This window comes from Petaurus breviceps, unplaced genomic scaffold (genome assembly GCF_028583685.1).
Source record: "Petaurus breviceps papuanus isolate PSGF00001 unplaced genomic scaffold, PetGlider_PUasm1.0 207, whole genome shotgun sequence".
In the NCBI taxonomy this organism is placed as follows: Eukaryota; Metazoa; Chordata; class Mammalia; order Diprotodontia; family Petauridae; genus Petaurus; species Petaurus breviceps.
This window is the reverse complement of record NW_027185850.1, coordinates 263,592-289,045: the sequence shown is the minus strand read 5'-3', so window position 1 is coordinate 289,045 and position 25,454 is coordinate 263,592. Positions and strand designations below refer to the sequence as shown.

Genomic DNA, 25,454 nt, shown 5'->3' with positions numbered 1-25,454 from the left:
ATGAGGGTCATGCTACAATTGATAAATAAATGCTCAAAGGATAAAGATGTACAGATTTCAGAGGAAGAAATTCAAACCATCAATGAACCTATGAAAAATGCTCTATATCATTCCTTAATCATTAAAGAAATACTTGGAAGGAACACAGCATAGAATGTATCTATGTATATTTCTGTATCACACCCAGAAGGCTCTTCTTCCAAATCAAAGGGTCTGTAATTCCATAGTACTAAGCACTCACTTTTTGCTAACTTGATTCTATTTAATTTATCCTAATTCCCTTTTAGGCAGCTAGCTTCCCTATATACATTTATAAACAAAGTTGTATCACCTCTTCAAAAGTTGCTAACACTGCAGAAACCTGACTGGCAGACATATGGGGGCTCTCGTTGCTGGCCCTATTAAACCAGGAAAGCCTCCCGACACTGGATCATGGCACTAGAACTTACTGGTAAAGAAGGTGAAAAATTCGAATTTCCGTTGCCCACTTTGCAGTGGAAGTGCTAATGAGTAGTGCCATTGCCAAGATCTGAGGAGAACAGGAGGCAGATGGAGAAGCCAAGGGCTCATGCAATCCACTTTGAATAATGAACAATTAATTATCATTCAATCTGAACCAAATCCCCCAACAGTACTTCAAGAAGCAAACACCTTGATGTGGTTGATACTGGAGCATATGTGAAATATCTACATGGGGGCGTGATTGATACCCGAAAATGAGGCACCCTTGCCTAGGGGGATGAACTTATTGGGAAGGTTTTGTCTGGATGTAAGCACTTGAAATATGCTCATAATCTAGTGTACTCTGGGCTCTACCATGTAGCTAGCTGGAAGTCCCAGGGCAGTGGCTACAGTGGGGCATTACAGGCTTATGCCAACAGTGGAGCACATCTGGACACAACTGCCCGCTGCTATCCTTACCCTATGCCCAGGTGTTTAGTTGTAAGGGAGAACCTTCATGGTGCATCTCACATACACCGCTAGATGGAAAGGGCAGGGTCAGCACACTTTGTTGTATATATGAGCTATACTAGGTCTATGTTACTGGATCATCAGACACTCACCCATTCGATTAATTAGCCTCACCTTCAAGGTGGGTGCCAAGTATAGACAGTACAGGTGTAACCCTGAATGACAGTGGATGAGGCATAGACACACCACCATTACCTCCCTCATGCCATCACTCTCTTGTTCCAGGGAAATAGCTAACCAAGCACCATTTATGAAGCCTTACTTTGTGCCAGGTGTTGAGAATTGTTGTTGTTGTTGAGTTGTTTCAGTTGTGTCCAACTCCTATGACCCCCATCTGTGCTTTTCTTGGCAAATACATTAGGATGATTTGCCATTTCCTTCTCCAGCTCATTTTCCAGATAAGTAAACTGAGGCACAGGGGGTTCAGTGACTTGCTCAGGGTCACACAGCTCATAAGTGTTTGATGTGGGATTTGAACTCAAGTCCTGCTGACTACAGGGCTGGCACTCTACCCACTGCATCACCCAGGTGCCCCAGATCCTGTGCTTTTCTTTGAATAGTCTAGCTAAGGACAACCTCCGCTGTACATTGAATGTTCAGTACATCAGTGACTTTCTGGCCTCATCAGTGAGGGTCTCCCAGTGCAGATCACAGCCCTCCACTGCATGCCCTATGACTCTGCCATAAAGCATCTCCCCGGCATGCTAAAGATCTTCCTGACATTATAAAAGCTGACACTTGGCACCTGCTGTGTGCCAAGTACTGAACAAATCATATCACATTTGACCCTTACAATAATGCTGCAAGGAAGGTTCAATTACTGCACCCATTATATAGATGATCAAGCTGAGGCAGCAAATGTGAAGTGACTTACCCAAGGTCACATGGCTAGTAAGCATCCGAGGTTGAATTTGAACTCAGGTCTTCCTGACTCCAGGCCCAGTGCTCTGTGCACTGTGGTGCCCCAAACACAGAATTTAAACATTGATCACGTAAGTTTGAAAAACTTTTGTACAGACAAAATTGGTGAAATTGAATTCAAAAGGAAAAAAAGCAGTTAAGTGGGAAAATATATTTGGAGCGAATTTTTCGATAAAGCTTCGATATTTGACATACAGCATGTCCTAGAAATCTTAGTACATGTTTAATAGCTGTAATGGTTTTAAAATGGTTTAAAATAGCTTTAAGCTGTATTCACTTAAAACTAAGGTTTATGGGACACCCCCAATATAAGAAACTGATTTATAGTCATATTCATGACCTAAAGGAAAGAGTGATTCCCCAAGAGACCAATGGCCAAAGAATATAAAGAGGCAATTCTCAGAGGAAGAAACACAAACTAATAATAGATGGGTGAAGAAAAATAATTTCCAAATTGCTAAGAATTAGAGGAATGCACACTGAAAGGACTCTGAGGTCTTACTTCATACATGTCAGTTTGACAAAAATGGGGAAAAAAAGAAAGAAAGAAAAGGGAGGGAGGGAAATAAGGAAGGAAGGAAGGAAGGAAGGAAGGAAGGAAGGAAGGAAGGAAGGAAGGAAGGAAGGAAGGAAGGAAGGAAGGAAGGAAGGAAGGAAGGAAAAGAAAAGAATAAGAAAGGCTGCAGAAAAGCAGACCCCCATGGAGCTGGGAAGTGGTCCATCCATTCTAAAACTCATTGGGAGCCTGGCCCCTGAAGTCACCACATTGTTCACACCCTTTCATAGTGCTACTAGGCTTGTACACCAAAGACAGCCAAGGGAAAGCAAGGGACCCACATGGCCAACCATTTAGACATCTCTTTTGGTTGTAGCAGAGAAGACAAAGGGTTCCCTCATTGGCAGAGAATGGTTGGATAAGCTGGCATACCAATGCCTGAGAAAGAATGAAAGGGGTGGTTTCAGAGAAGCCAGGGAAGATTTGCACAAGCTGATACTGAGCGGAAGGAGCAAATCACTAGGAGAATGAGCGATACAATATCAGCAACATTGTAACGCCAAAAAAGAAAGAAAGTGTCATAGCTCTTCTCTTGGTAACGACCAGCCCAACGTGAGAATGCCCATGATGACGCCTTCCCCTCCCTGGGTCTATCTCCTTCCACGATCACTTGTCAAGGATGCTTCTGTCTCAGGCATGGCAGGCAGGGCAGTCTCTGAGCCTCTGATTCTTTGAACTGAGTCACCATTTTACATACTATTTGTGTGGGCTGAGCTAACACCCATGGTGGAACTGCCTGGTCTTCCAGCCGAGAGCAGGGCCCGCCACCCAGTGCTGCTGGGAGGCCTGAGTGAATCATGAAGGGCACATCTCCGGGACACCTATCCCTCTGCTCTGAGCCTTCAAGATGGCAGCTGCATCTTGGAACCACAGCCTGCATTGTACAGATCAATGTCTAATGATTGTTTTTATCTATTTGTATTTTCCTCTTAAATTAAATGGTTTTACTCCCTGAAGTTGATGAGAGTGCTTTGTTTTCAGCTGCAGCTGCTGCCGACATGGCGTACCATCACATCCGACCTCCCATAGGCTACTCCATTCCCAAACCCATCTCGTCCTTGTTAATGAGAGGCTGGAACGCGTGTCCTGAAGTGAGTAATTTTTTTTTGGTCGTGTATAAAATGCGTCATGGTCAAAAATCTGTTTCAAATTGAGCCACAAAGTCTACTTTAAGTACCTATTTTAAGAGTGATTTGCCTTCTGCTCTTCACCCTCTAATTGCTTTAGAGATATTGAATTCTGTGTGTCTATTCCATATTTTTCCTTTGATGTTGAAATGTTTCTCAAAATTAACCAGAATTTGCATGACTCTGGGCAGGATATTGGACCTCTCTGGCCCCTGCTTTTCTCGTCTATAAAACGAGAAGATTGGATTGAATAACATTCTATGTCCTTTCAAGCTTAACCAATGGTCCTAGCATCCTAAGGATGAGAAGCCACCTAGAACTTCACCTCAGTTATGCCTCTGGGGTACTGACCATGCTGGTGCTGAATGTGGTGAAACTTCACATAACTTCATTTTCATTGAGAGACATTCAGTTCAAGGCTGGTGCGTCTGGACAATTGATCAATGAGTATTTAATAAGCTCCTGTCATTTGGGAGGCTGGGCCCTGGTGGTGCAGGCGCAAAGCCAAATTTCCTCAGGGGGATTATATTCGTGTTATAACTTGTCCCTGTACATGTCATATCTGTGCATGTATACACACATATACATACACACATGTATAATATGTGTGGATATGTGTAAGTCTCCATAGATGTATCTACATATTTGTGAAGACCCTCTGCACCTCCTGGGCTCAGACGTGCTGTGGGCTCAGTGGAGCCTCGGTCACTCCCGTCACCCAACATGACAGTGCTATTCCCCCAGAATCATGTCTGAGTGAAAGTGGGGCCCCCAAAGTCATCAGGATTGCTCAGTAAAAGCCATCACATAGACACCAAGACTTCAGAGCCGGGGGGGGTGCTCAGAGGGCATCTGACCCCACAAGGATCCCACAGACGCTCCTTTCTTCAGCCTCTTTGGTGTCCCAGACAAAGTGGAGGACTTCCAGCTGGGGCAAGTTCATCCTCTAGTTCACCCCCTCCTGACCAGGTTGCCCATTTCACTTGGGATTGGGAAGTGGTCGGTCTTCCCCCTCCTTATCCCCAGCCTAAGATTTTCTTTTTGCACCTTCTTCCTAGAGCTCTGCCTTTGGAGCCAGGCAGAAGAAACCGAATCCCCCTTCCTCTTAATGCTCCCTTCAAGTATAGAAGGCTAAGCTTTCCATTCCCTGAAGTCAGCTGTTCATCCTTCCACCACTGCTCACATGGCAGGACTGTAAAGTGCCCCCCCTCTTTCTGGCAGCCCTTCCCTGGATGCTCTATAGCTAACCACTGTGGTAGCTGTGCTACCCAGACCTGAGGACAACCCTCCAGGTGTGCACATCACTGTGACTTCATTTCAAAAAGAAATTAATGGAGCATTAGGAGGAAAAGGAGGGGAGCAAGACAGTGGGAAGGGAAGAGAAATCATATCAACTGAATTAAAAAAACCACAAGTTATAGGAATAGAAGAAATAAACAGAAAAATGGAGCAGAAAGTAGCGAGAGGTTCCCAAAGCAAGGACTAAAACCAGCCCTTTGAGGTCATCTGGTGAGTCCAGCCTCTTTGTCAGGGCAAAGATTTACTTTCACTGCTGCAGACAGATGCTTTTCTCTTCTCCTCTCAAAGACTGACCCCAAAGGCAAGATTCCTAGCTTCCCCCGGTTACACATGCGAGTGTCTAGCCATCCTCCCCGTCAGGAAAGGTTATCTCTCATCTCGGCTCATCGGCTTTGGGTCCACTCATTTCCATTCTTTCTGGCCTGAGAGCTGATATGGTAAGCCCTCATCCCTGCAGACTGGGAAGTCTTTGGTTCTTCAGATAAATAGCCCCAGCACTCTTATCTCTGCATCAGCTCGGCTCACAGAGCAGCTCAAGCCCTGCCTTTGACAAGAGGCCTGTCCTGATCCCCAGTGATGAGCCACTTCCCCTGTCCATGCCATCGCCTGTTTATTTGGTGTTGATGCTTTCCATGTCGCCTTGCATGTGGACGTGGCCCCTGCCCAGATGGAATACCGGATGTCCCAAAAGTCATAGTGTGTTTGAAGCTATTCCTGCTCAAGCCTCTGGTTCTCCTTGCATGTATAGGCTTCCTAAAGGCAGGGACTATTTCATTTTTGCCTTTGAACACCCACAACTGAGCCCAGAGAGGGAATTTAACAAATTCTAATTGAAGGATTCCTTCATGATCCATATTTCCATCCTTCCCAGAATTTCCCGAAGTCTCCCCTACTCTGTACTCACTAAGTGGTGAAAGAAAGATTGCTATGGCTGCTGGTCATTCAAAACACTTTTATAAAGGTCCCACTATGTGCCAGGCACTGTAGGTGTTTGGAGGAGAGACCTATGGCTCTGGTGGTATGGGGCACATCTGAGGGGTAATGCAGACCAGCAGCTCCTCATCTTCGAGGATTATGTGGGGCCCCATGCACTGAATGGATTTGGCTGGCATGTGTCAAAGGTCAGGGCTTGAACCAAGGTCTTCCTTACTCTGAGCCCAGTTTGCCCTGAGATCACTCATGGAGAATTATTAAAAAAAAAAAAAAAAGCCGGCCCACGTATTTCACTGGTCAAGGGAACTCCCAGTGAGAAAACTCCCTTTTCCAAAGTGTAACAGTGCCTGCTCAGACCTTGCCAAGAAGCACAAGCTGTAATCATCAGTGGCTTGGGCTTTATTAGCTACAAACCCTCAAAAACCACGCTATGGAAAGGGGATAAACCAGGCCCCTCGCCAAAGGCATTGAGGGGAGCCTCCCTTCTCTCCCAATAGAAGCATTCTAGCCCTAAGCTGGCATTGCCTTGTGACAATGGAGGATGATTGCTTTTGACAGTTAACATGAAAAGGAAAAGAGGAGAAAAAGCTTCAGATCGCTTATTTCTTATTGCCCAGCTTTTCATGAGAATTCATGAAGAAGGCACAAAAGTCCTTGAGAAAAAAAGGAAATCAGGAGGGGATTCAGAGATTTCCTTGTCTAATTTCCTCATTTTACAGGTAAGGAAACCTAAGCCCAGAGAAGCAGACTGATGTGCAAGGATAAACAGATGGTCTTTGTTAGAGCAGGAATCTTCCAATGACATGCTCTTTGTGTGAGACATCTACAAAGGCAGTTCTGATGGTGTGGGAATGGTGGGACCCCAGGCATTGACACAGCCCCAGAAGCACAAAATGCTCTAACCTATGCCCAGTCTGGAAAATGCTTCTCCTCACAAACAGGGGAAGAGCTCCCTACTACCTCTAGAGGATCTTCCTGAATGGCATCTGATATTTAGAGAAGACTTTAAAGTTTGCAAAGCACTTTGAAACATTATCTCAGGTAATCTTTACAAAAACCCTTTAAAGTGAACCGCAGGGGTATGATTGTCCTGTTGAAAAGATAAGAAGACTGAGGCTGAGTGAGATCAAGTGACTTGACCAAAGTCACACAGGGTACGTGGGATTTTCTTGATCAAATTTTCTTGATCACAACTCAAGTCTTCTCTCAACTAAGCCCTACTGTGCATGAATGGAGCGTTAATGTGGAATCACTCTTCAGTGAGCAAAAGCTGCTGTGTGAGGGTCAGAGGCAGGAAGCTATTTGCAGCTGTCCATGGAGGTCTACCATGGCTCCATGAGCCTGCTGATCCAGCCACAATCAGCCTGTGTTTGTGAGGCTCCAGAGCTTTGCAGGAGGAAAATTCCCAGGGTCAATCCACCATGGGGCATGCACAGCCCCAGAATCAGGAGGGGCTCAGCACCCATGGAGGCCAGTGCATGCTGGGAAGGACTCTACCAGAGTGTCCCTGCGATGCGGCCACCTAGGAGGACAGCCTGACTGCTCAGCGCCCATGGAGGCCAGTGCATGCTGGGAAGGACTCTGCCAGAGTGTCCCTGCGATGCGGCCACCTAGGAGGACAGCCTGACTGCTCAGCACACGAGGCCTGCTGACACTGTTGGAAGGTTTTCTGATGTCCCGCCTAAGTCTGCTGCTCCACAGTTTCTGCCCGCCGCTCCTCACTCTGTCCCCAGGAACCACATGGGACACACATGATTCTTCATCACAGCTTCTCAGATACTGGAACATGCTGTGGGGTCTTCCTAAGCCTTCTCTTCTCTGGACTAAACATGTCCCACTCCTCCAGTCTTCACACAGCCTGAAAGTGAGGCTCTGTGGGCATCTGCTTGTCTCCCTCTGGACGCTCTACACTCTAACTTATCAGTATCCTTCCTAAACTCTACTGCCCAGATGAGAACACAAACCTCCAGTTGTGGGCTGACCAGGGCAGACTTCAGGAGGTCTGTCACCCTCTGTGATGCCAGGATGGTGTCGCTCTCTTAATCCTACCCCAAAGGCTTCCTTTTCCCTTGAGGATCATATATCAGCATCCCTGGTTAGCTCTTCAGCCTACCCTATTCTCCCAGTGTCATTCAATATCCTACTTTCCTCCCATACTATGAAGTATAGTCACACTGACCTTCCCTCTCTTCCTCCCAAATGGCTCTCCATCTCTCACCTCTGTGCCTTTGCATTGGCCATTCCTAGTACTTGGAAGGCACCCTCCTTGAGTCCCAAAGTTGCAGTTCAAGTTCTGTCTTCTTCACAAAGCCTTTCCTGATTGCCCCAACTCCTAGAATTCTCCCTTCCGAGCTACCTTGTAGTTAACTCCTTCATATGTATTTGGGTTTATTAACTTTATGATATGTGTATGTTTGCTGACCTCATTCACTAGAATGCAATGTTATTGGGATAGTTTCACTGTTTGTATTGGTATCTCCAGACCTAGCCTCAAGCCTGGCACATAGTAGACCCTGAATAAGTGCTTGTTGGTTGGTAGATTGGTTACTACATTCCAAGGTGGCTTTAGGTTTCTTGTGCACCATAGCCCAATGAGGGTTCAAATATCTGTTTCTTTACCTAGAACTTTCAATGATTCCACCTATCACCAAGCATGTCAATGAATCAGTTGATATGCATTTATTGAGCACCTAGGGTATACCCCATTGTATTTGTCCATATATAATCCAAACATTTTTTTCCTTCCTAAATCTGCCTTACATAAGACCTCAGTGATGCCTGTAAAAAACTGGATGTTCGCTTCAGTGAGAAGCTTAGAGATCATTAAAAACACTGAAACAAAGGTTAGCCTTTTTAACACAGATATTCTTCCCATAATTTTATGTGACTGTAAGCCATGGAATTTGATAATTCGTTGTGAGACAGACTAGATTATAGAGAATTCAGTGAAGTCAATAAGTGTTTATCAAGGATTTAGTTAGGGACAATGGACAGGTCACCCAGGAGATAGAGAGCTGGCCCTGGAGGCAAGAAGACCTGAGCTCAAATCTGACCTCAGAAACTTGCTTTGTGACCCTGTGCAAGTCACTTACCCCTGTTTGCTTCAGTTTCTTCATCTGAGGAAGAGCAGGAGAAGGAAATAGCAAACGGCTCCAGTGTCATTGCCAAGAAGACTGAAAATGGCATAACAGAGAGTCAGACATGATTCATCGACTAAACAATTGATGAGACAAAGAGACTGTGCTAAGCACTAGAAGCACAAAAAGTAAAAAAAAATTGTGGAGCCTGCTCTTGGAGATCTCCTCCAGTCAGGAGAGAGCACCCGGATACCTGTGTCCATACACGATCTACAGTGTAAACAGAAGGTAATCACAGAGGGAAGACTTTGGGGGAGAGGAGAGGGTGATGGCCCAGGGGGAAAGGCTTCTGGAAAAAAGGGGACCTTGAAGTTTGTCAGGACGTGGAGAAAGGAGAGTCAGAGAAGGCTCCTTGTACCCAGGCTGCTCCCTCTGAGAATACCAGGCACAGACAGGCATGTGCCTAATGTGACTTCCTTGGATTTCCCATTGGTGAGGAGAAGAGAAGAATCTGGTAAAAGGGTTTTTGGAAGGGCAGAAAAAGAGGACAGGAAAAAAAGATTTTAAAAGGTGAGCTGCATTCTCCATGGTCTAGAACTCCCCAAACAAGCAAGGGCCATTGAGTCAACTCCCAGAGGACAGAAATGGAATGAAGCCCATTTCACCCTCAGGGTTGCTCAGCAGAGCAGGCTGGTAAGCAAAGGGCATGGCGACAAGAGGAGATGAAGAAGAAAGGACAAAGTGAGATAAGAACATTGGGAGGAGGAAAGGGCACATTCAGTATTAGGGTGGCTAAAGGAGAAGGCCAGCAGGAAGAGGTGGTCATAAAGGGATGTGCTATAATTCTCTTTACCTGACCGAGTACAGCCACCCTGCTTTTTCAAATAATGAGCTAACTCTCCCTCTCTCTTCCTGTCCCACTCCCTCTCCTCTAAATAGGCTTCATCTTCCCCAGTCTGGAAACCTGACCCTCCTGCATAGTTTGGAAAGTGAGCTATTCCAACAGGGTCCAGTGGACCTTGAGGTCCATTGTCAGCATTTCATCCATACAACCATCAACATTTAGTTATTTTAATACAACCAACCCCCCTTTAATTTACATCTGCTCTGAACGAGAGGTGTTTTTCCTTTGGTGCACCATTCAGCAACATCTCCCAAAACATGGCTGATGCCTTCCACAGCATCCCTTAGACCCAAGGTTAGCAGAGAACCAAGGTACTCACACAACCGATGGCATCATTGCATTATTTATTTGTCTTGCTTCCCCCTCCAAAAAAAAAAAAAGCCTGAAGTTAAAAACAGTCAGAAACCAAAAATCCTCACAAGTTTTTGTTATTGCTTTTTATTTATTTATTTATTTTGGACAAGATGCCTTGTGTTAATCTGAAAACTTGAATTCTTTAGGCCATTTGATTGAGTCCAAGATCTCCACCTAGTGACCATAAGTAATATTACAGATTTTATGGGAAAGTCTCACCGCTGCAGGGAATAGGAAAGGCCTGTATTTATTCTCCCAGAGAAATAACTGAGTTAGAAGTTGTCTCCTCCTCCCTCCACACCCCCCCACCCCCTACCAACTCCATCTAACACATTAACTATATTTAAGATCTAGGAAAATGTCAGGACAGGAGTTATAAATGAGTAAAACATTTTAAGTGCACATGAAGCTGCCTTCATCTCCTTCCTAAACTCAGGGAAAATGCAGCACGCAGAAGTGAAAGGACGCCATCAGCAGCACAGAAAACAGGGTTGCACTGTATATTAATTGAGATGTGGATAATAACCCTCATAAAATAAACATCAACTACAAATCAGCTCAGTGGTGTTCTATCCTATTTTAATGTCTCCATTGTTATGATTTGGTCGCTTTTCCAGGGGAAAAGCTGACTGCCAGACTCCTCTCCACTTGGTGATCTTTCTGCTTCCCCAGGGGATGATAATTAATTGCTTCCAATGGATCTCGGTGGTTTGGTCTTTGGTTTCTGCCTTGCATTCAGCCATGGATGTTTGCTTCCTTGACACAAAGGCTTGAGTGAGGCTTTTAGCATTTGAAATGCTTATAAAAGGTTAGGCATGTGTGTTTATGCTTTCTGAAGAAAACTAAGGGAGAAAGCCATTATTATTGGAGTTATTTGGCTCACTTTGTTCTGCTGCTAAAGGTGATGGATTAGCATATTCAGCAGATGGTGGACCCTGTGGAGGGTCTGCAGCAGAGTTTTCAGCATCATTTACCCGGCAAGGAATTCGAGGAACCTCATTTTCTGCCTCAAAATGACTGTCTTTTACCTCTGGTAAAAAAGAAGCATCTCCATGCTTCTCAGGGGGCTTTATATCTTCTCCTCGTTCATCATCGTCTTCCTCCGGTCCGATGTCTTGAGCGTTTTGTACATGCTTTCGCATCATGTGAGTACAAAGTTGGGGACCAGTTTCATTAGGCAGCAGCCTGGCTTTGACTTCAAGAGACCTGTGGCGGCTGGCACCATTCTGCATGACCAGACTTGATCCCAGTAATGCCTGCAGTTCACTTTTTCCGTTTTTCTGACTTTCCCAGGTCTCTTTTGGTATGCCAGCGAGGGCCATTTCCTTGTCTTGAATAACCGCCCCATGATTGGCATTGCTACTGCAGACTGTTTCTTCGTCTTCTCCCACTCCCATCTTTTCCCTAGGTGCTTCACTGCCACCATATCTAGACAATCCATTTGCACTGCCAGTTCCTTTTCTACTCCTACTGGCTGGGTGCCAATTGGTTTGAGTGCCAATAAGAGGAGTGTTGATATCATTGGAAAACTCGAGTCTATTTTGGTGTGGAATGAAATTGGTTTCTACAAATGTTATGTCACTATTGGATTGGGTCTGGGGAGTGAGGGAAGAGTCATGAAACTCTGCTCTGGAATCATTCTTGTTTAGGCATTTGGGCCCCCCATTTGTAATATGGCATTTAGTTACTTGGGATGACACTTTGGTGTTCCACTTTCCAACATCCTCTTCAGTTTCCAGCTGTGCGTAATGGGAATGCTGTAGCTTGCAAGGCAGTGTTTCCTCTGGGTTCAAATCCTTTGGATTGGTGTCTGACTTGACATCACACACTGGTTGTGTTTCATTCCTTGAAGTGACAGAATCATCTTTCTCTTTCTGTCCCAAAATATGTTGTGATGTATGGCCCTCCCCAGCCTCAGTGGTCTCTTGTGTCACTTGGTCAGCCTGGAAATGCTGAGGCTTGACATCCTCAGTTGGTGGACCTTGTCCAGCACCTAATGCAGAGCTGAGCACTAAAGATGATGGAACAACAGCACTTTCCATCCTCTGCTTTGGTGATGACTGAGGGGGAGAACCTGCTGGAATGCCTGGAGATGTGGGGGATGCAGCAGCCTCAGCATGGCCTTGCCCAGGAGCTTGATCAGCGCTGTGAGGGGCATGTTCCCTGGGGCTCCTGCTGACTCCAGACATCGCTGGAGCTACTCTTCGAAGCCTTTGGCTTCCACCTGAAACCTGTGTGTCAGCAGCATTGGGAGTCAGTGTTTGGGGGACAGTTCTACCATTTTCACTGCTCTCAGTCTGCTCAAGGCCACCCCTGAGCCCAACAAGGCTTCTTGGACTTTCCTTCCAATCTGCCTGTTCCTCAGAAACTTTGGACAATTTCTGCTGAACTATCTTCTTGACTCGCCTTGAGGACTTGGGAGGACACTTCTCCCTGTCAGGTTGCTTTTCTGGGTGGATTCTTAATTTCCTAAAGGGGTGTAAATTTAATTTAATGTTTAGATTTTGTCCTTTCACTTTTGTCTTTGGGTAAGAGGCTTTGGTTTGTTCTTTTTCTGGGATTTGTGCGTCAGAAGAGCATTTGCCTCCTTTGGTCTTTTCCTGCATCTTGCTTGGCTTCTCACTATGGCAGACGGCCACTCGGTCCCATGGATTTTGCTGTGGTGTCCAAAGAGCTCCTGCCTCAGTTGAGTCAGTCAGGAGCAGAGCCAACCCATCTTCCTCGTCCAAGTCTGGAATGTGGAAGCTAACTCTTTTTCGGACGTGCGGTTTCTGGACTCGGGTTGGCAGCCCCATGTTGTCCCTGCTTGACAGAAGGCCTTTGATTGTGCTGTTCCCTTGGATTTGGTTTCTATGGGACTTTAGCCGTTCCCTATAATTTGCTCTCCTTTCACTGGTACGACATTGCAGTTGATCACAAGGGACATATTTGCAGATAAAGGAATCCTCTTGGGGCAGATTGCTCTCCCCTTGTGGTCCATGAGGACGAGGGTAGTGGGAGTGAGGACTGAGTGAGCTGCTTTGTCTGCTAGGCCGGTGAGGCTTGATCGATGAGCCCGTGATTAAGTGTCTGTGTTGGTGAGTTTGAAAGCTGTCCTGTCTTGTTTCTGTTGGAGGCTGCCACAGCTCCTCTGTTAAGCGGGTGTCGAGGGTCTCTGGAGCCAAGGCTGAGGTGGGCGCTGATCCTCTTCCATTCAATGTGTCCCTGCCGATATCTGCTCAACGATAAACACAGGCATTCAGCACATGGCAGAGCTCTCTTATACCAGCTGAACAGATGCTTAGACATCCTATGGAAACAACACTGAGGAAGATGCCTTGCTGCTGGCAGATTCTAGGGAACATTGCTGCTAATTCTCAACCAAATAGACAGGAAGGAATTTGGGAACTGTTGCAGGCCTTGATGATGGCATTTGCCCATCACTGGATGGATTAACCAAGAAAGGTACTGGGCTAGGGACCATCTTTCAATCTCTTGTCCCACTTATTTGAATATCATTAACTGAGACTTAGAAACATCTTTGCACTTCAAAAATATAATAATATTAGCTGGAAATTATATAGCCCTTTAAATTTTGCCAAGTATAGTGTTACGCACATATTATCTCATTTTAAATATAAAGTATAAGACACACATTGGCCTGATGGTTTTGGATCAGCCTAACAAATGAATTCCTCACCCCACCCCACCCCACCCTACCCCACTTTAATCCTTGCCTTCTTTTATGGCTAAAAGCACTGAATTTGTCCAAGTCCAAGCCTTAGAATCTGTTTCCAAATCCTGACTGTATTAATTACCACTAAGGACAAGTCACTTTCCCTCTTTGGACTCCATTTCTTCTCTGGAATATGAGGGTGTTGTCCAGTCCGAATCTGAAGGCCTCTTTGAGCACCAAAGTTGCATTTTATGAATCCTGGTCTGGATTAATCCCTTCCTTACTTAAGCACCAAAGTGTCATTGGATTCCCCACAATGTAGGAAAAACCATGCGGAGAGGGTCAGTTGAGAAAATTTTAGCTTTGAATAAGACAATACTCTCATTAAAAAACAAATGTTGGCATATATGAAATGTGGCTGTCACACATTGTGACCCTGAGGCCCATAGAGCTTGAATGATTCATGGAAATCACAATTTCCAAGCTGGACCTGGGGGCGTGTCCGCCACCTCCCTCCTCCACCCCCCCCCCCAGTGATGCTGCCTGTCCTTCATCCTTCAAGGCTAGAAAAGCAGGTGGTTGTGTCATTCCAATGCAAGCTTCTGGAATGTAAGCAGGAGCTGTGCATTCTTGCCTTTACCTTCCCAACATGTTGCATAACACTTGGAACATCAAAGCTGCTAAACAAATATGGATTGACTGGATCACTGGAGAAATACAATAGGTTCCATAGTGTAGTATCCCCCCTCCTACTGCCAAAAGCAGGGATTCTGAAATGTCTTGTGTTTCCTGGGCTCCTGCGGCTACTGGAAGAACCTCCTGACCCTCTCTTAGGATGATATTTTTAAACAATTGATGCAATGCTTCATTTCAGTTCAAGGATAATGAAAATGAATATATATATATATATATATATATATATATATATATATATATATATATAATTTCCCCACACACAAGAACATGGACCCCCTGAAATCTGGACACCAGGCTGAGAAACCCCAGGCTAAATCTAGATATATGAAGTGCAGAGTCTTTCAGTACTCCCACTTCCTGACCAAAGCTGCCTCCTCCCCATCTTTAAGAAGATCCAGCATCTCAAAATCAAAAACCTCCATATTTTAACAGCAGATCGTGAAATTTCATTCATTTTTGCACTAACATTGGAAGCGTCCATGTGAGGTCAATGGCTATCATGACCAGCCTTGCTTGGCTCCCAGCCTGGAAGAATAAATTAAGTTCTGAGCTTTTTTTGGACTCTGACGTGACTTTGCTGAGCAAGAGCAGGGGTCTGCTTTTGCCTCCCTTCCCATAATGCTTCACAAGGATTAGAAGACCCATTCTTCTAGCTTGTCACAGGCCAGGAAGGTCAGTCTCAGACTGCCAAACTGATGTTGTAGATCAAAGGATGCTAAAGCTCAAATGGCCATAAATCTTTCCTAGGATCACGGCAATGGGTTGGACATTTCGTAGGCATTGTCTTTTCTTCCCTGGCCCCCAAGCATTGCTAGGCCCTGAAGAATGATGCTGCATCTACTGCTCCCTCTCCATTCACCTCTACCATGCACACAAGAATAGCTAACTCACCCATTGTCCTTTCTGATCTCCATTGCAATGTCTGTGTCTGGATCTTTCCTGGTTCAGAATGCCTCAGCTTTCCTACTCTTCTCTGGAAGTTTCTTGTCGGTGGACCGGCTTCATCAGCCACTGCCACATTCCCAGAATGCTCTAGAAGTCCTGACCGCACCAGTCTACAGTTGAAGTGTGAGAAAGACGCATTGTCTGGCCCGCCTCCCTTGCCTTGTGGAAGGTTCCTGAAGGAGGTTTTGAGGCTTGCGGACTCTGAGACTCTTTCTAGCATTGCTGGATGGCAGTTTTTCTGTAACAGTGGACCTTCCTTTCCAGATCCAACAATGGACATGACCTGAATCTCATTTTCCTGAGTTAAGTGACAGTGACAGTATCCCTCCGTGAAGCTGTTTCTTGGCTCGTGAGAACACAGGGCCCTGCCGAGGGCTCGGCAGCATGGATTCTGTGACGTGGATCTGGTTCTGCCTCGTTGGAGTTTCCAATTCAAAATGGCTAAAATTAGGCAAGTGAGACCAACCGCTCCTGTGACAAATAAAGGGACCATTAAAAGTCAACATCATGAGAAGACATGCATAAATCAATAGATGTTGTATGTAGAGATAACAAGGACCAGCCGCCATTACTAAGGGGAGTCCAATGGGCTTAGCTCCAAGGCATCAACAAACACCCAGAGAACACAATGATGAATCATTCAACCATAATCAATCTCTCAAACAACAAGAAATTATTATGGGCCAGGCAGGTCCTTGCCAGCCCACAGATGTCAAGGTAAAAAGGAAGCCATGCCTGCTATCAGAAAGCTAAGGAAAAGCTCCTTTTTTCTTTTTCCCAGAGGAAAGTCTTATTTACCTCTTGTGTTATTTTCATGCCATATGCTACAATTTGAGAAGCTTTCGTGCAGCTTCTTCTGGGCATGGCATCAGTCCAAGCACCCAAGTCTCTAGTCACTCTGATGGCAAATGAGTTAAGTGGAGATGTGGCAAGTCTTCGCCCAATTTCAAGAGAAAAAATATCAGGTGACAGGGAGCATTCTTTAGGTAACAAAGATAAACAATGCCGAGTAATTAGAGGTGACCTCTGGCGGAAACATGAGACCAGGGCTTTCTGTGTAACGCTTTAATTGTTAAAGGGCTATTCGAGCCTGAATCGTTCTTAAGGAAGATTCCATTTCTGTTCTAAATGCCCCTTTTCCTTCTGTAAACAGGGTATCACGTTCCATTCCCATCTCTCAGACAGCTTCAATATTCCGTGCTTAGCACAGTCTCATTGATTCTCAGATAACTCACCACAAAAGTTCTGTTCACACATGCTCACAAAAGGAGAAAGATCCATCATGCCTCGTCCCACTTTCAATCCCCCTGCTCTAAAATCTCCCATGGCCTCCTACCGATCAAGGGAGATCTGTGGAACAAAGGCCACTAAGTTCCTTAGCAGGGCATCCGGGCCCTTCATAGTCTTACCCCAGCCTATAGTTCACAGAATATCCAAATTTTGAGTTTGAACTTCAGAGACCAGATGATCAAACCCTTATCCCGCTGGCCTTCAGCCTCCACCCGAAGACCTCACTTCTCAGTGTGATGGACCACCTTCCTCGGATCCCATTCTTTTCTCCTCCCTGACTAGTCTGCTAACCATTCCAAGGATTCCCTCAGTCCATTCCTCTCTTTGGCCCTTTACTGGTGCTAGTCACTAGTACTAGTGCTGAAAACCTCCCTCGCTTTTTATGTCTCACCATCTTCACTCACCTTGAATCACAGACCCTAACAGTGCCAAGGCCGGAAGAGAGTATGGAGACCCCTCGGCCCACCCCTCACATCAGCTAGGGAGAAGCTGACCCATAGAATGTGAGGACCTCAGTGCCAGACTGAGAATGGGAAGAACATCTTAGGCTCCTTAGATACCTCAGGTGTAGAATGGGGGGAGAGTCGATAGATTGTGGGATAAGGTGACCTGGATTTAGAGGTGATGCCTTAGGCACTGTCCAGCCCATGAACTGATGTCTGCCACAGTGCTGACTGTGGGACTGAGCATGGCGTTGGGGTCTACATATTGGAACATCACTTTAGTGAGAAACCATCCCAAATATTCAGCTTTGAAGCATATTGTTGGAACACGTTTCAGTGAAAAATGCCCTAAAGCATGAAGCATGTTGTTACACCAATGGGAACTAAAAAAGCAAAATTATTTTTAAAGTGTGGACCTGTGAAAACAAGGTTCTGAGCCTGGGGTCTGGAAACTTGTTTTTTTTTTTTAAATCTTGATATCTGTATTTCAATATAATTCGTTTCCTTTGTAATCTTGTGTGTGGTTTTTTTTTTTTACACATTTAGGAATATGAATCTGAGAAGGGTCCATAGGCTTTACCAGACTGCTGCCAAAGGGGTCCCTAACACAAAATAGGTGATGAGCCCCTCCCCTAATGTCTTGTTGTAACACCTCAGCTGTGGTATGGAGGAGACTCAGGGCTCTCAAAGGCTAGGCACATCCAGCAGGCAGATCAGATCAGACTGGAAGAGCTTCCAGGGTGGGACAGTCATTCAAGGACCTGCTTCTATTTGGGGGCCATTGTACCTTTTGAAATAGATGAATACCACGTGTGAGTGTCCATTTCCATCAGTGCAGGAGGGACCTTTTGGAATGTTCAGAAATAATTCCAAGAGAAATAAGCCTAAATCTCCTGATGTGCTGGAAGAATTGGCATCTGCTTAAATGCAGTGGTGGACAGAGAATGCATTACAGGCATACAGAACAACTGGAAAAAAACAGGAGGCAATTTGCTACATAGGATTATGCAAATATAAAAGCCATGTAATAAACAGCTTGCATGGTCAGTGTTGAGGACACTATTACTACAGAAAAGGGGAAAGATGTCCTCACACACCTTACATTTAGGGAAGGAAAAAACACCACAAAACAAAAAGCTCTCCTCGTGATTGAACTTCAAAAACATTGTCTGGGTGCCAACTTCTAATGACACAGACGGCATGAAAAGGGTAATGTAAGGCTGCCTTTGAGTATCTGTTTCCTGGGTTGTGTGGTAGCTAAAGAAGGTCCTTTCCCTTTGACAGCATCATGGCAATGTGCTTACCAACCCTGCGGAAACTGATCCCAGAGCCAGAAGGCTGACGTAATACTCTGCCCACAGCCCACGCCCTACATGACTAACCACACTTCTTGACACTAAGAGGACTAAGTTAAGATAAAAAGTGAAGGACCAAAAGAGGTTCATGCAAAGGTCATGGAAGACAGCTTAGTGTTTTAGCTGCATTCAGTGAAGCCACAGATTCATGTTTGTCAAAGTGGACGTTTACTCATGATTTGTCCTTTCTTTGCCCCTTTTGTCAAATTCCATTGACTGCTTGAGAGACTGCTCACAGAGCCATTTGACCAATGACTCCAAGTACCTTCTGTTTGTTGGGAACTGAGTTGGGGAACACATAACATCTCCCGTCTTCACGTGGCTCCAGGCACGGAAAGAGGTCTCAAGCAAGAGTGGTCCCAACCAGCCATAGATTCAAAGAGCAGCTGTCTCTTGTTAAAAGGGCATAACAATGGATGTCTTACATGGAAAAGGAGGGTGGGGTCAGGTAGAGGAGACACCTCACTTTTAGACTTTTAGAACTGGAAGAACCTGGACTGTACAAGGCCTACTAGTCCTTGCAAACCTCAACCACTTGAGCTAAGCAGTCAGGGATGCTGATTTTTTATAAACAAACAGTCCGATAGATAGATTAATAAATGAATAAATACATACATAAATAAGGGCCGTACCTATAAAAGAGTATTTGAGTTGATGAGAGTGGAAAGCATAATAGGCAGGTTCCTAACATAGGCTAGCTGTTTTCAAGCATTTTAAGGGCATTCATGAAGAGAAAGTGCTAGATGTGTGGTGAATGGTTCCATAGTGCAGAACCAAATTCTTAGGGCAGAAGGAATCTTGTCATGGAAGTTACAAAGAGGCTTAGTGGCAGGGCAGAAACTCCTCCGAATGCGAGCTGTCTGAAAGTGGGCTTGTTTGTGGTGACCGGAAGTAGGTTCCCCTTCCCAGTCAGAGACTGGATGCCCCGTGCTCAGGCATTCTTTTTCAGATACAGGCTGGACTAGATGCCACGCCCCAGGTTTCTTCATCTGTCAGATTCTGTGGTCTGTGACATTGCCGGAAAGTTACCTTCAGCACCAGCTCCAGAACTCTGGTGGAGAACAGGGCTGCCTTTCACTTGCGCTCTTTTGATGGAGGGAAGGAGTGACAGGCTGGGAGGTGAAACAGTATTGGTCCTAATTCTGCTTCCCATGTTCAGTAGCTATGAGACTCTGAGTAGGGCGCTTCATTATTCTGGACTCAGTTTCCTCATCTGGAAATTGGGAGTGGTTGTGAAGATCAGAGGAGAAGCAGCTGAAGTCCTCTACCAGATGCTTTGAAAAAGACACCAGCTGTTGATGTGGCCCTCTTCTTTCCCCATCCCCATCCATTCATGGAATCATAGGATCAGAGGGCTTATGAGCTGGGAGGAGCCTGGAGGCCATCAAATACAGCTCCCCATTTTATACACTAGGAAACAGACCAGAAATGTGGAGTGATTGGCCCAAGATAATAAAGGTCAATGAGTGATACAAGTGGGCTTGAGCCCAGGCACAGTGTGTACCAGGAACATCAATGAGGGCGGCATAGAGCTCCCGGACTGGAGTTAGGTAGACCCTGTTCAAATCTGAGTTCAGTCACTTAGGAGCTGTGTGGTCCTGGGTGAGTCCCTTTACCCCCATTGCCTCAGTTTCCTCATCTGTAAAATGTGAAATATCAGCCCCTACCTGCCAGGGTTGTTGTGAAGGTCATGTGAGATAATCACTATCAAAGCACTTAGCCCAGTGCCTGGCACATAGCGAGCTCTATATAAAGGCTGGATATTATCATTCCAAGTGAGGGAGGAGCTGATTATGACTGTGCTCTCTGCCCAGCCTGGGAACCCTTTGGTCCAGAACTCATTCTCAGGTACCTGAAGTCCATTTGTCTCTGTTCTCAGTAAACCAAGTGTTAAGGAAAACACCCTCCTGATACTATGCTAAAGTGAGGGACAAAGGCATTAGTGCTTTTGTTCAGGTGTGAATAGTCATTCCTCCTTCTTGCGATTCATTCCCACAAGGGAATCCCACAAGCTTCCTTTGTCTGGATCTTTGCATTGAGATTTCCAAAGCACTTCCCAATGAATTCTTTGTTTCTTTTGAGATAATCTGATGAGGTGGGGTGGGGGGAACACATTATTACCCCTCTTTTACAGAGTAGGACATGAGGCCAGAGAGCTAAAGGGACATGGACAGCATGAGCCAGCCAGGGGTAGTCCCAGGGTCTCCTCCCCAGAGCTCTTGCATGTATAGCTCACAGCCCCTTGGCATATCTGCTGCCAGTCTTGTCCAGCTCCCGCCTTCACAGCCGTAGTGACCAGAAGCCTCTAAGTTCCTTCCCAACTCTAGATCTATGAACTGCCACCCCATAGCCCAGGCAGACATCCCAGGAAAGCTCTGCTCCAGGTAGCTCTGAGGGTGACAAAATGCTGCTTTAGAAAGAGCCAGCAGACATGGGCCAAAGTCCCTGTGTCAAGCAAACCTTCCTGAGCCTGAGTTTCTTCATCCTTGAATGAGGATGGGACATCCTAGATTATAGAATCCCTTCTCTCCAGCCAGAGAGCACCTGAGAGACTCTCTTGTGTAGACAAGGAAGCTGAAACAGACCGAAGTGAAGGGATGACCAAGGTCTCTGGCCTGGCAAGTGCCTGAGGCAGGGTTGGGCCTGCCTGACCTGCTACAGACCTTCTGTCTGTCTGTGCTTGCATGATCTTATCATGTCTGGATTAGAGGGAGAGAGCTGAGAACACCCCCCTTCTTCCCATCACACATACCTGCAAAGCAAAGGATGGTCACCTGGGCCACCTCCTTCCCAGAGGGGCTGCCCGTCTTGTCCTTGAATACCAGCGTCACATTGGGAGACTTGTAATCACAGTCGGCCTCGGACCGTCGGAGCACGCCGTAAGCAGCCACGGCCTCCACCACCGCCGGGCTCTGGCAAGTCAGGTCCTCTCCACCGCCACTCCGGGGGGCTGAGGAGTTGGTAGTAGAGTTCCTGAAGAGGAAGGCGAGGGGGTGCAGGTCACACGTGCAGCGCCACTCTTTCCTGTCTAGCCCCTGGAGGATGATCCTCGTGAGAGGAGCAAATACATCTGGGATGTGGGCCAGGCCATTGCGGGAAAGATCCACCTCCTGCAGCTTCGGCAAGGCCCGAAAGGCACCCTCGCCGAGGTAGCTGATGAAATTGTTAGATAGATCCAAATAGCTGAGAGCAGCGAGGTCGGCACCCACAAAAGTGTTCTCTGTCAGGTTCCTGATGCGGTTCCCATTCAGGAGGAGCCGGAGAAGGCCCTTGGTGTTTCTGAACCAGGTCCCCTGGACACTCTCCAGGAGGTTGCTGCTCAGGGCCAGCACCTGCAGCTTCCGGAGCTCCTGGAAGGTGGAGCTGGTGATGGATGGGCTGGATATCTGGTTATGCTCCAGCAGCAGAGTCTGCAACCCAGGCAGCCTGTGGAAGGCGCCCTCTCCAATGTCCGTGATGCAGTTTCTGCTCAACATGAGCACAGCCGCATTTAGCAAGGACAGGTTGGTGCCCTCCACTGTGAGGATGAAGCCATCAGTCACCATCAGCGCCCTGGTGCTCACTGGAGACTCTGTGTGGAGGAAGAGACCAGAGATAAGACACACACAGGCATATGCACACACGTATACATGTGTACACACACATACGTGAACACACATGCATTCATGCCCCTGATCTTGGGCAGTATCCTACAAGCAGCCTCGGAACCTGGGCAAGAACACTTCAAGGAGGGTCATGGAAGGGGTTCCCTTCTGCTCAAATTGGGACAAAGCTGGCTATTTGTGAGAATGGTGCATTTTTACATTCCACATCTCTCGTTAATCTGTTTGTTGGGGAGCCAGAAGACCACCTGTCCATTTAGGAGTCAGATCGAGCTCTCTGCTTATTATGTCCCTGTTTATGATGTGGTTCAGGGTGGGCAAAGAGTGTGTCATCCGTTATTTTTTCGGAAACAAAGGCCTCATCAGGTACATGCAGCTATTGTACCCATTTTGCAGGTGAGGAAATTGAATCTCAGAGCGTGAAAACGCTTTCAACAACAGCCATAAGAAATAAATCTCCTGTGGGAGAAACCAGGAAGGTGCAAAGACCCGGGTCACCCAGCAGGGTCAGAAGCACTGTATGAACTCAACTCTTCCTGCTTCTTACTCTGTAACTGTTGCCAGCAGCCTTTCTGCTTCTTGAGGTATGTTCTTTTCAATTTGTGATAGGGAGAAGCAGGGTTTCTCACAGGCCAGTGGCTGGCAGGACACAAACTGCCCCCGGAGCTCCTGCCCTGCCCTACAGCACCCTGCCATTCTAGCTTGGGTCTTTCCCTCATCGGAGGCCGGCATCTGAGCTGGCTGACTCATTTACTGATGGCAGGCAGGCTTTATTTCATATTCTGAGTTCATATGGGTTTTCCCCCAACAAAGTAGATTACTATTATTATTGTTGTTCACCTCAGGCTAAAACCTGGCAGCATGGCTGCCTCCCTTTACTCGCTGAGGGAGGTCTGAGGACCTGTCAGCCGGCTCCCAGGTCAGCAGGCTCCTGAGTCAGCGGGCTGGCTGAGGTTTCCTCCCGTGAAATCCCCCATCATGTGGCAGGTGGTGCTCGGAACCTCCAGCCATTCAATCTAGTCACCGTCATTATTTTCCAGGGATCACAGCTTGGCTATCAGGAGGCTGACCATTTTAGCAGACCAAGAGGCTTCATGATAAGGAGCTGTTGTCCTGCCTCATTATTGCACCAGCCTCATCTTAACTGCAGATGACAGTTATCATGACTGGCAGGCCCAGCAGTGAGCCAGAGTCTGAGGAGGAGAGTCAAAGAGGCCCAGCTGGTGGAATCCTGACCATTCCGCAGGCCCAAGGTGGCAGGCTATGCGAGGCTCTCCCATTGGGTGCCTCATTTCCCTCTAACTGACTACTGGGATGGGTGTGTATTGAGCACGGCCACATATGAATAAGAGTCTGTAATGGCAATGTAAATTTGTAAGATCTTTCCTGCCCCTAGGCTAAAGTGCCTGGAGCCTGGGGTGGGAGGCTTGTTGTTCAGTAGATACTTCTTGATTGGCCAGTGAGTCAATAAGGTTGTTACATTCTCTGAGCCAGGAGAAGGCTATATAAGCCCTGATGTGAGGCTTTGTTTGGGGGCTCACTTTGAGAAGTGTTCTGTGATTTGATCTGGATTCTGGGAAGCCGTTGTCCAGAGCCCCCCAGCTTTGAAAAACCCAGATGTTGAAACCCAGATGTTGATTGGGTTTGGATGTAATGGTTGGACAGTTTGGAAAGCTGTCTACTTGATCTGTTTCTGTCTTGATAATTCTGTCTGTATATTCTGAAGTTCGGGGTGCTGACCTCTTTCCCCTGAACTAGGTAAACAATACATGTTTGACTGATTAAAGTAAGCTTGTTAACCCATTTTGAGTTGCTTTCCTTTATCAAAGCAGATCCAAGAACCTGTATGGGCAGTCACCCTGAGGACGCTTGGGGTGCTTGCTGCCACAGAGTCTTACTTGGTGATGATGTGGATAAATTATTTCTGGTTTTGAATGCCATTCCTCCATCACTTACAGAACACAATTGGATGGGGAATGTTGTTTTCTCTGGGCTGCTTCCATCTTCAGGGATTTGCTAACACTAAGTCACCAGGCTCCAGCCAGCCAATTACTTCTTGCTGGCCATGGAGGGAAGACTGAAGCCATCCACACAATGCTCTGTTTTCCTGAAATCTCCTGCTCCCCCGTGTGACATCCTGGAAATGAGGATTGTAAGAGAGGAGGCTGCATGGTGGAAATGAGAGTGGTCTTTGCTTCTCACCAGCATCAACCAGGCTCTAACCACCCCCCAAAAAGGAACCAATCAGGGATCCCATTTCCCACAGAATGGGGGTTTAAATTGTTCCAGGTCGGAACAGAGTCCCCACTAACCTTGTCAGGAGGGCTCTCAGAGCTGCCATTTTCCCAGCAGAGGCTCAGGATTTTAGAGTTAAAATCCCCCTTTTTTCTGCAGCTTCCTCTTTAACCCACATAGATGCCTAAACTTTCCACTCACTCGGCTTATGGCAGTGCTTGACTCGGGTTAAATATCAGCATGTAAATCACATTCTCTTTCAATTTCTTAATAAGGTGCCTTATTAAATTGTTGACTTTTCCAAGCAGGAGGTAATGAATCCAGCCAGTGCACTGATCTTGTTAGGATTGCCACAGCTCATTTTCTCCCAATGAAAAAAGAAAGAAAGAAAGAAAAAGACCAGTCTTTCAAAACTAGATCAGTTTTGATGGCCATCTCTATGTGTGGACCGTTCCTTATTTCTCCGAGGCGGGAGGATGGAATAGCCGGACGCAGAGATGGGAGAGCTGGGCCAGTAGGTCCCAGGGTGGAACTCTGCAGAAGGTTGGGGCAAAAGGAAGAGCTAAGGTATCTACTTTATGACTTCCTCTTTTAAGGGTTTTCCTGCATGCAAGGATGTGTTCATTTTCGGTGACAGAGATTTCAAATAACCTCTGGAGGTATCAAGATAGGTTTGCTAAGGGTGGCAGTCATAGGAAAGCGGAATCATTGTGAGGCTTCGGGTCTTCAGGAGGAAGGGCGATGCATCGCGGGGCTGGGGGAAGCAGCGGGTACAGTTAAAGCAGGACCAGGAGTAGACTAGATGGTGCTCCTTCCATTACCTGGTATATATGTCAGCCTATGGCAGAGAGTGACATCTGGCGAGCACGCCGAGCAGGATGGGGGGCAAGATGCTGCCAATCGAACGGTCATTGCCAAGAGGGTGAGCCAGCCACCTGAAAGAAGAGGAGAGAGCGTGTATTTCCTCATGTTGGCATTTATTATTCGTGATTTAATTACTGTCAGCTCCTTAGACTTTCCGCTGATTTCTGCTTTAAAAAAAGCTGTTTTTAATGCTCATTTTAGTGTCCTCAAGCCCCCACCCTGCCCC

The 25,454-nt window shown here is 46.4% G+C and overlaps 2 protein-coding genes across 2 annotated transcripts in view; one reads left to right on the top strand and one right to left on the bottom strand.

The window, feature by feature from the left end:
* The window catches only part of LOC138164769 (serine/threonine-protein kinase TNNI3K-like), a 370,349-nt gene that overhangs the window by 284,531 nt on the left and 60,364 nt on the right, over positions 1-25,454 (top strand). The window contains exon 21 of the mRNA XM_069092731.1: positions 3,431-3,540. Within this exon, the coding sequence (XP_068948832.1) occupies positions 3,431-3,540 (110 nt within the window). The remainder of the gene's footprint in view (positions 1-3,430; positions 3,541-25,454) is intronic.
* LRRC53 (leucine rich repeat containing 53) lies at positions 10,986-25,333 on the bottom strand. The gene is made up of 4 exons (XM_069092776.1): positions 25,186-25,333; positions 21,280-22,098; positions 15,386-15,910; positions 10,986-13,357 (listed from the first exon to the last, which is right to left on the bottom strand). The coding sequence occupies exons 1-4, from the start codon at positions 25,331-25,333 to the stop codon at positions 10,986-10,988; spliced, it is 3,864 nt and encodes a 1,287-aa protein (XP_068948877.1).

What these genes read in the sequence shown, in the direction of transcription:
- LRRC53 (XM_069092776.1), bottom strand. Translation starts at nt 25,333, where the DNA reads ATGAGGAAATACACGCTCTCTCCTCTTCTTTCAGGTGGCTGGCTCACC. An exon ending in TAGGCTGACATATATACCAG is followed by an intron (nt 22,099 to 25,185) that starts GTAATGGAAGGA and finishes TCCTCCACACAG; the next exon opens with AGTCTCCAGTGAGCACCAGG. An exon ending in GAGATCAGAAAGGACAATGG is followed by an intron (nt 13,358 to 15,385) that starts GTGAGTTAGCTA and finishes ATCGTTGAGCAG; the next exon opens with ATATCGGCAGGGACACATTG.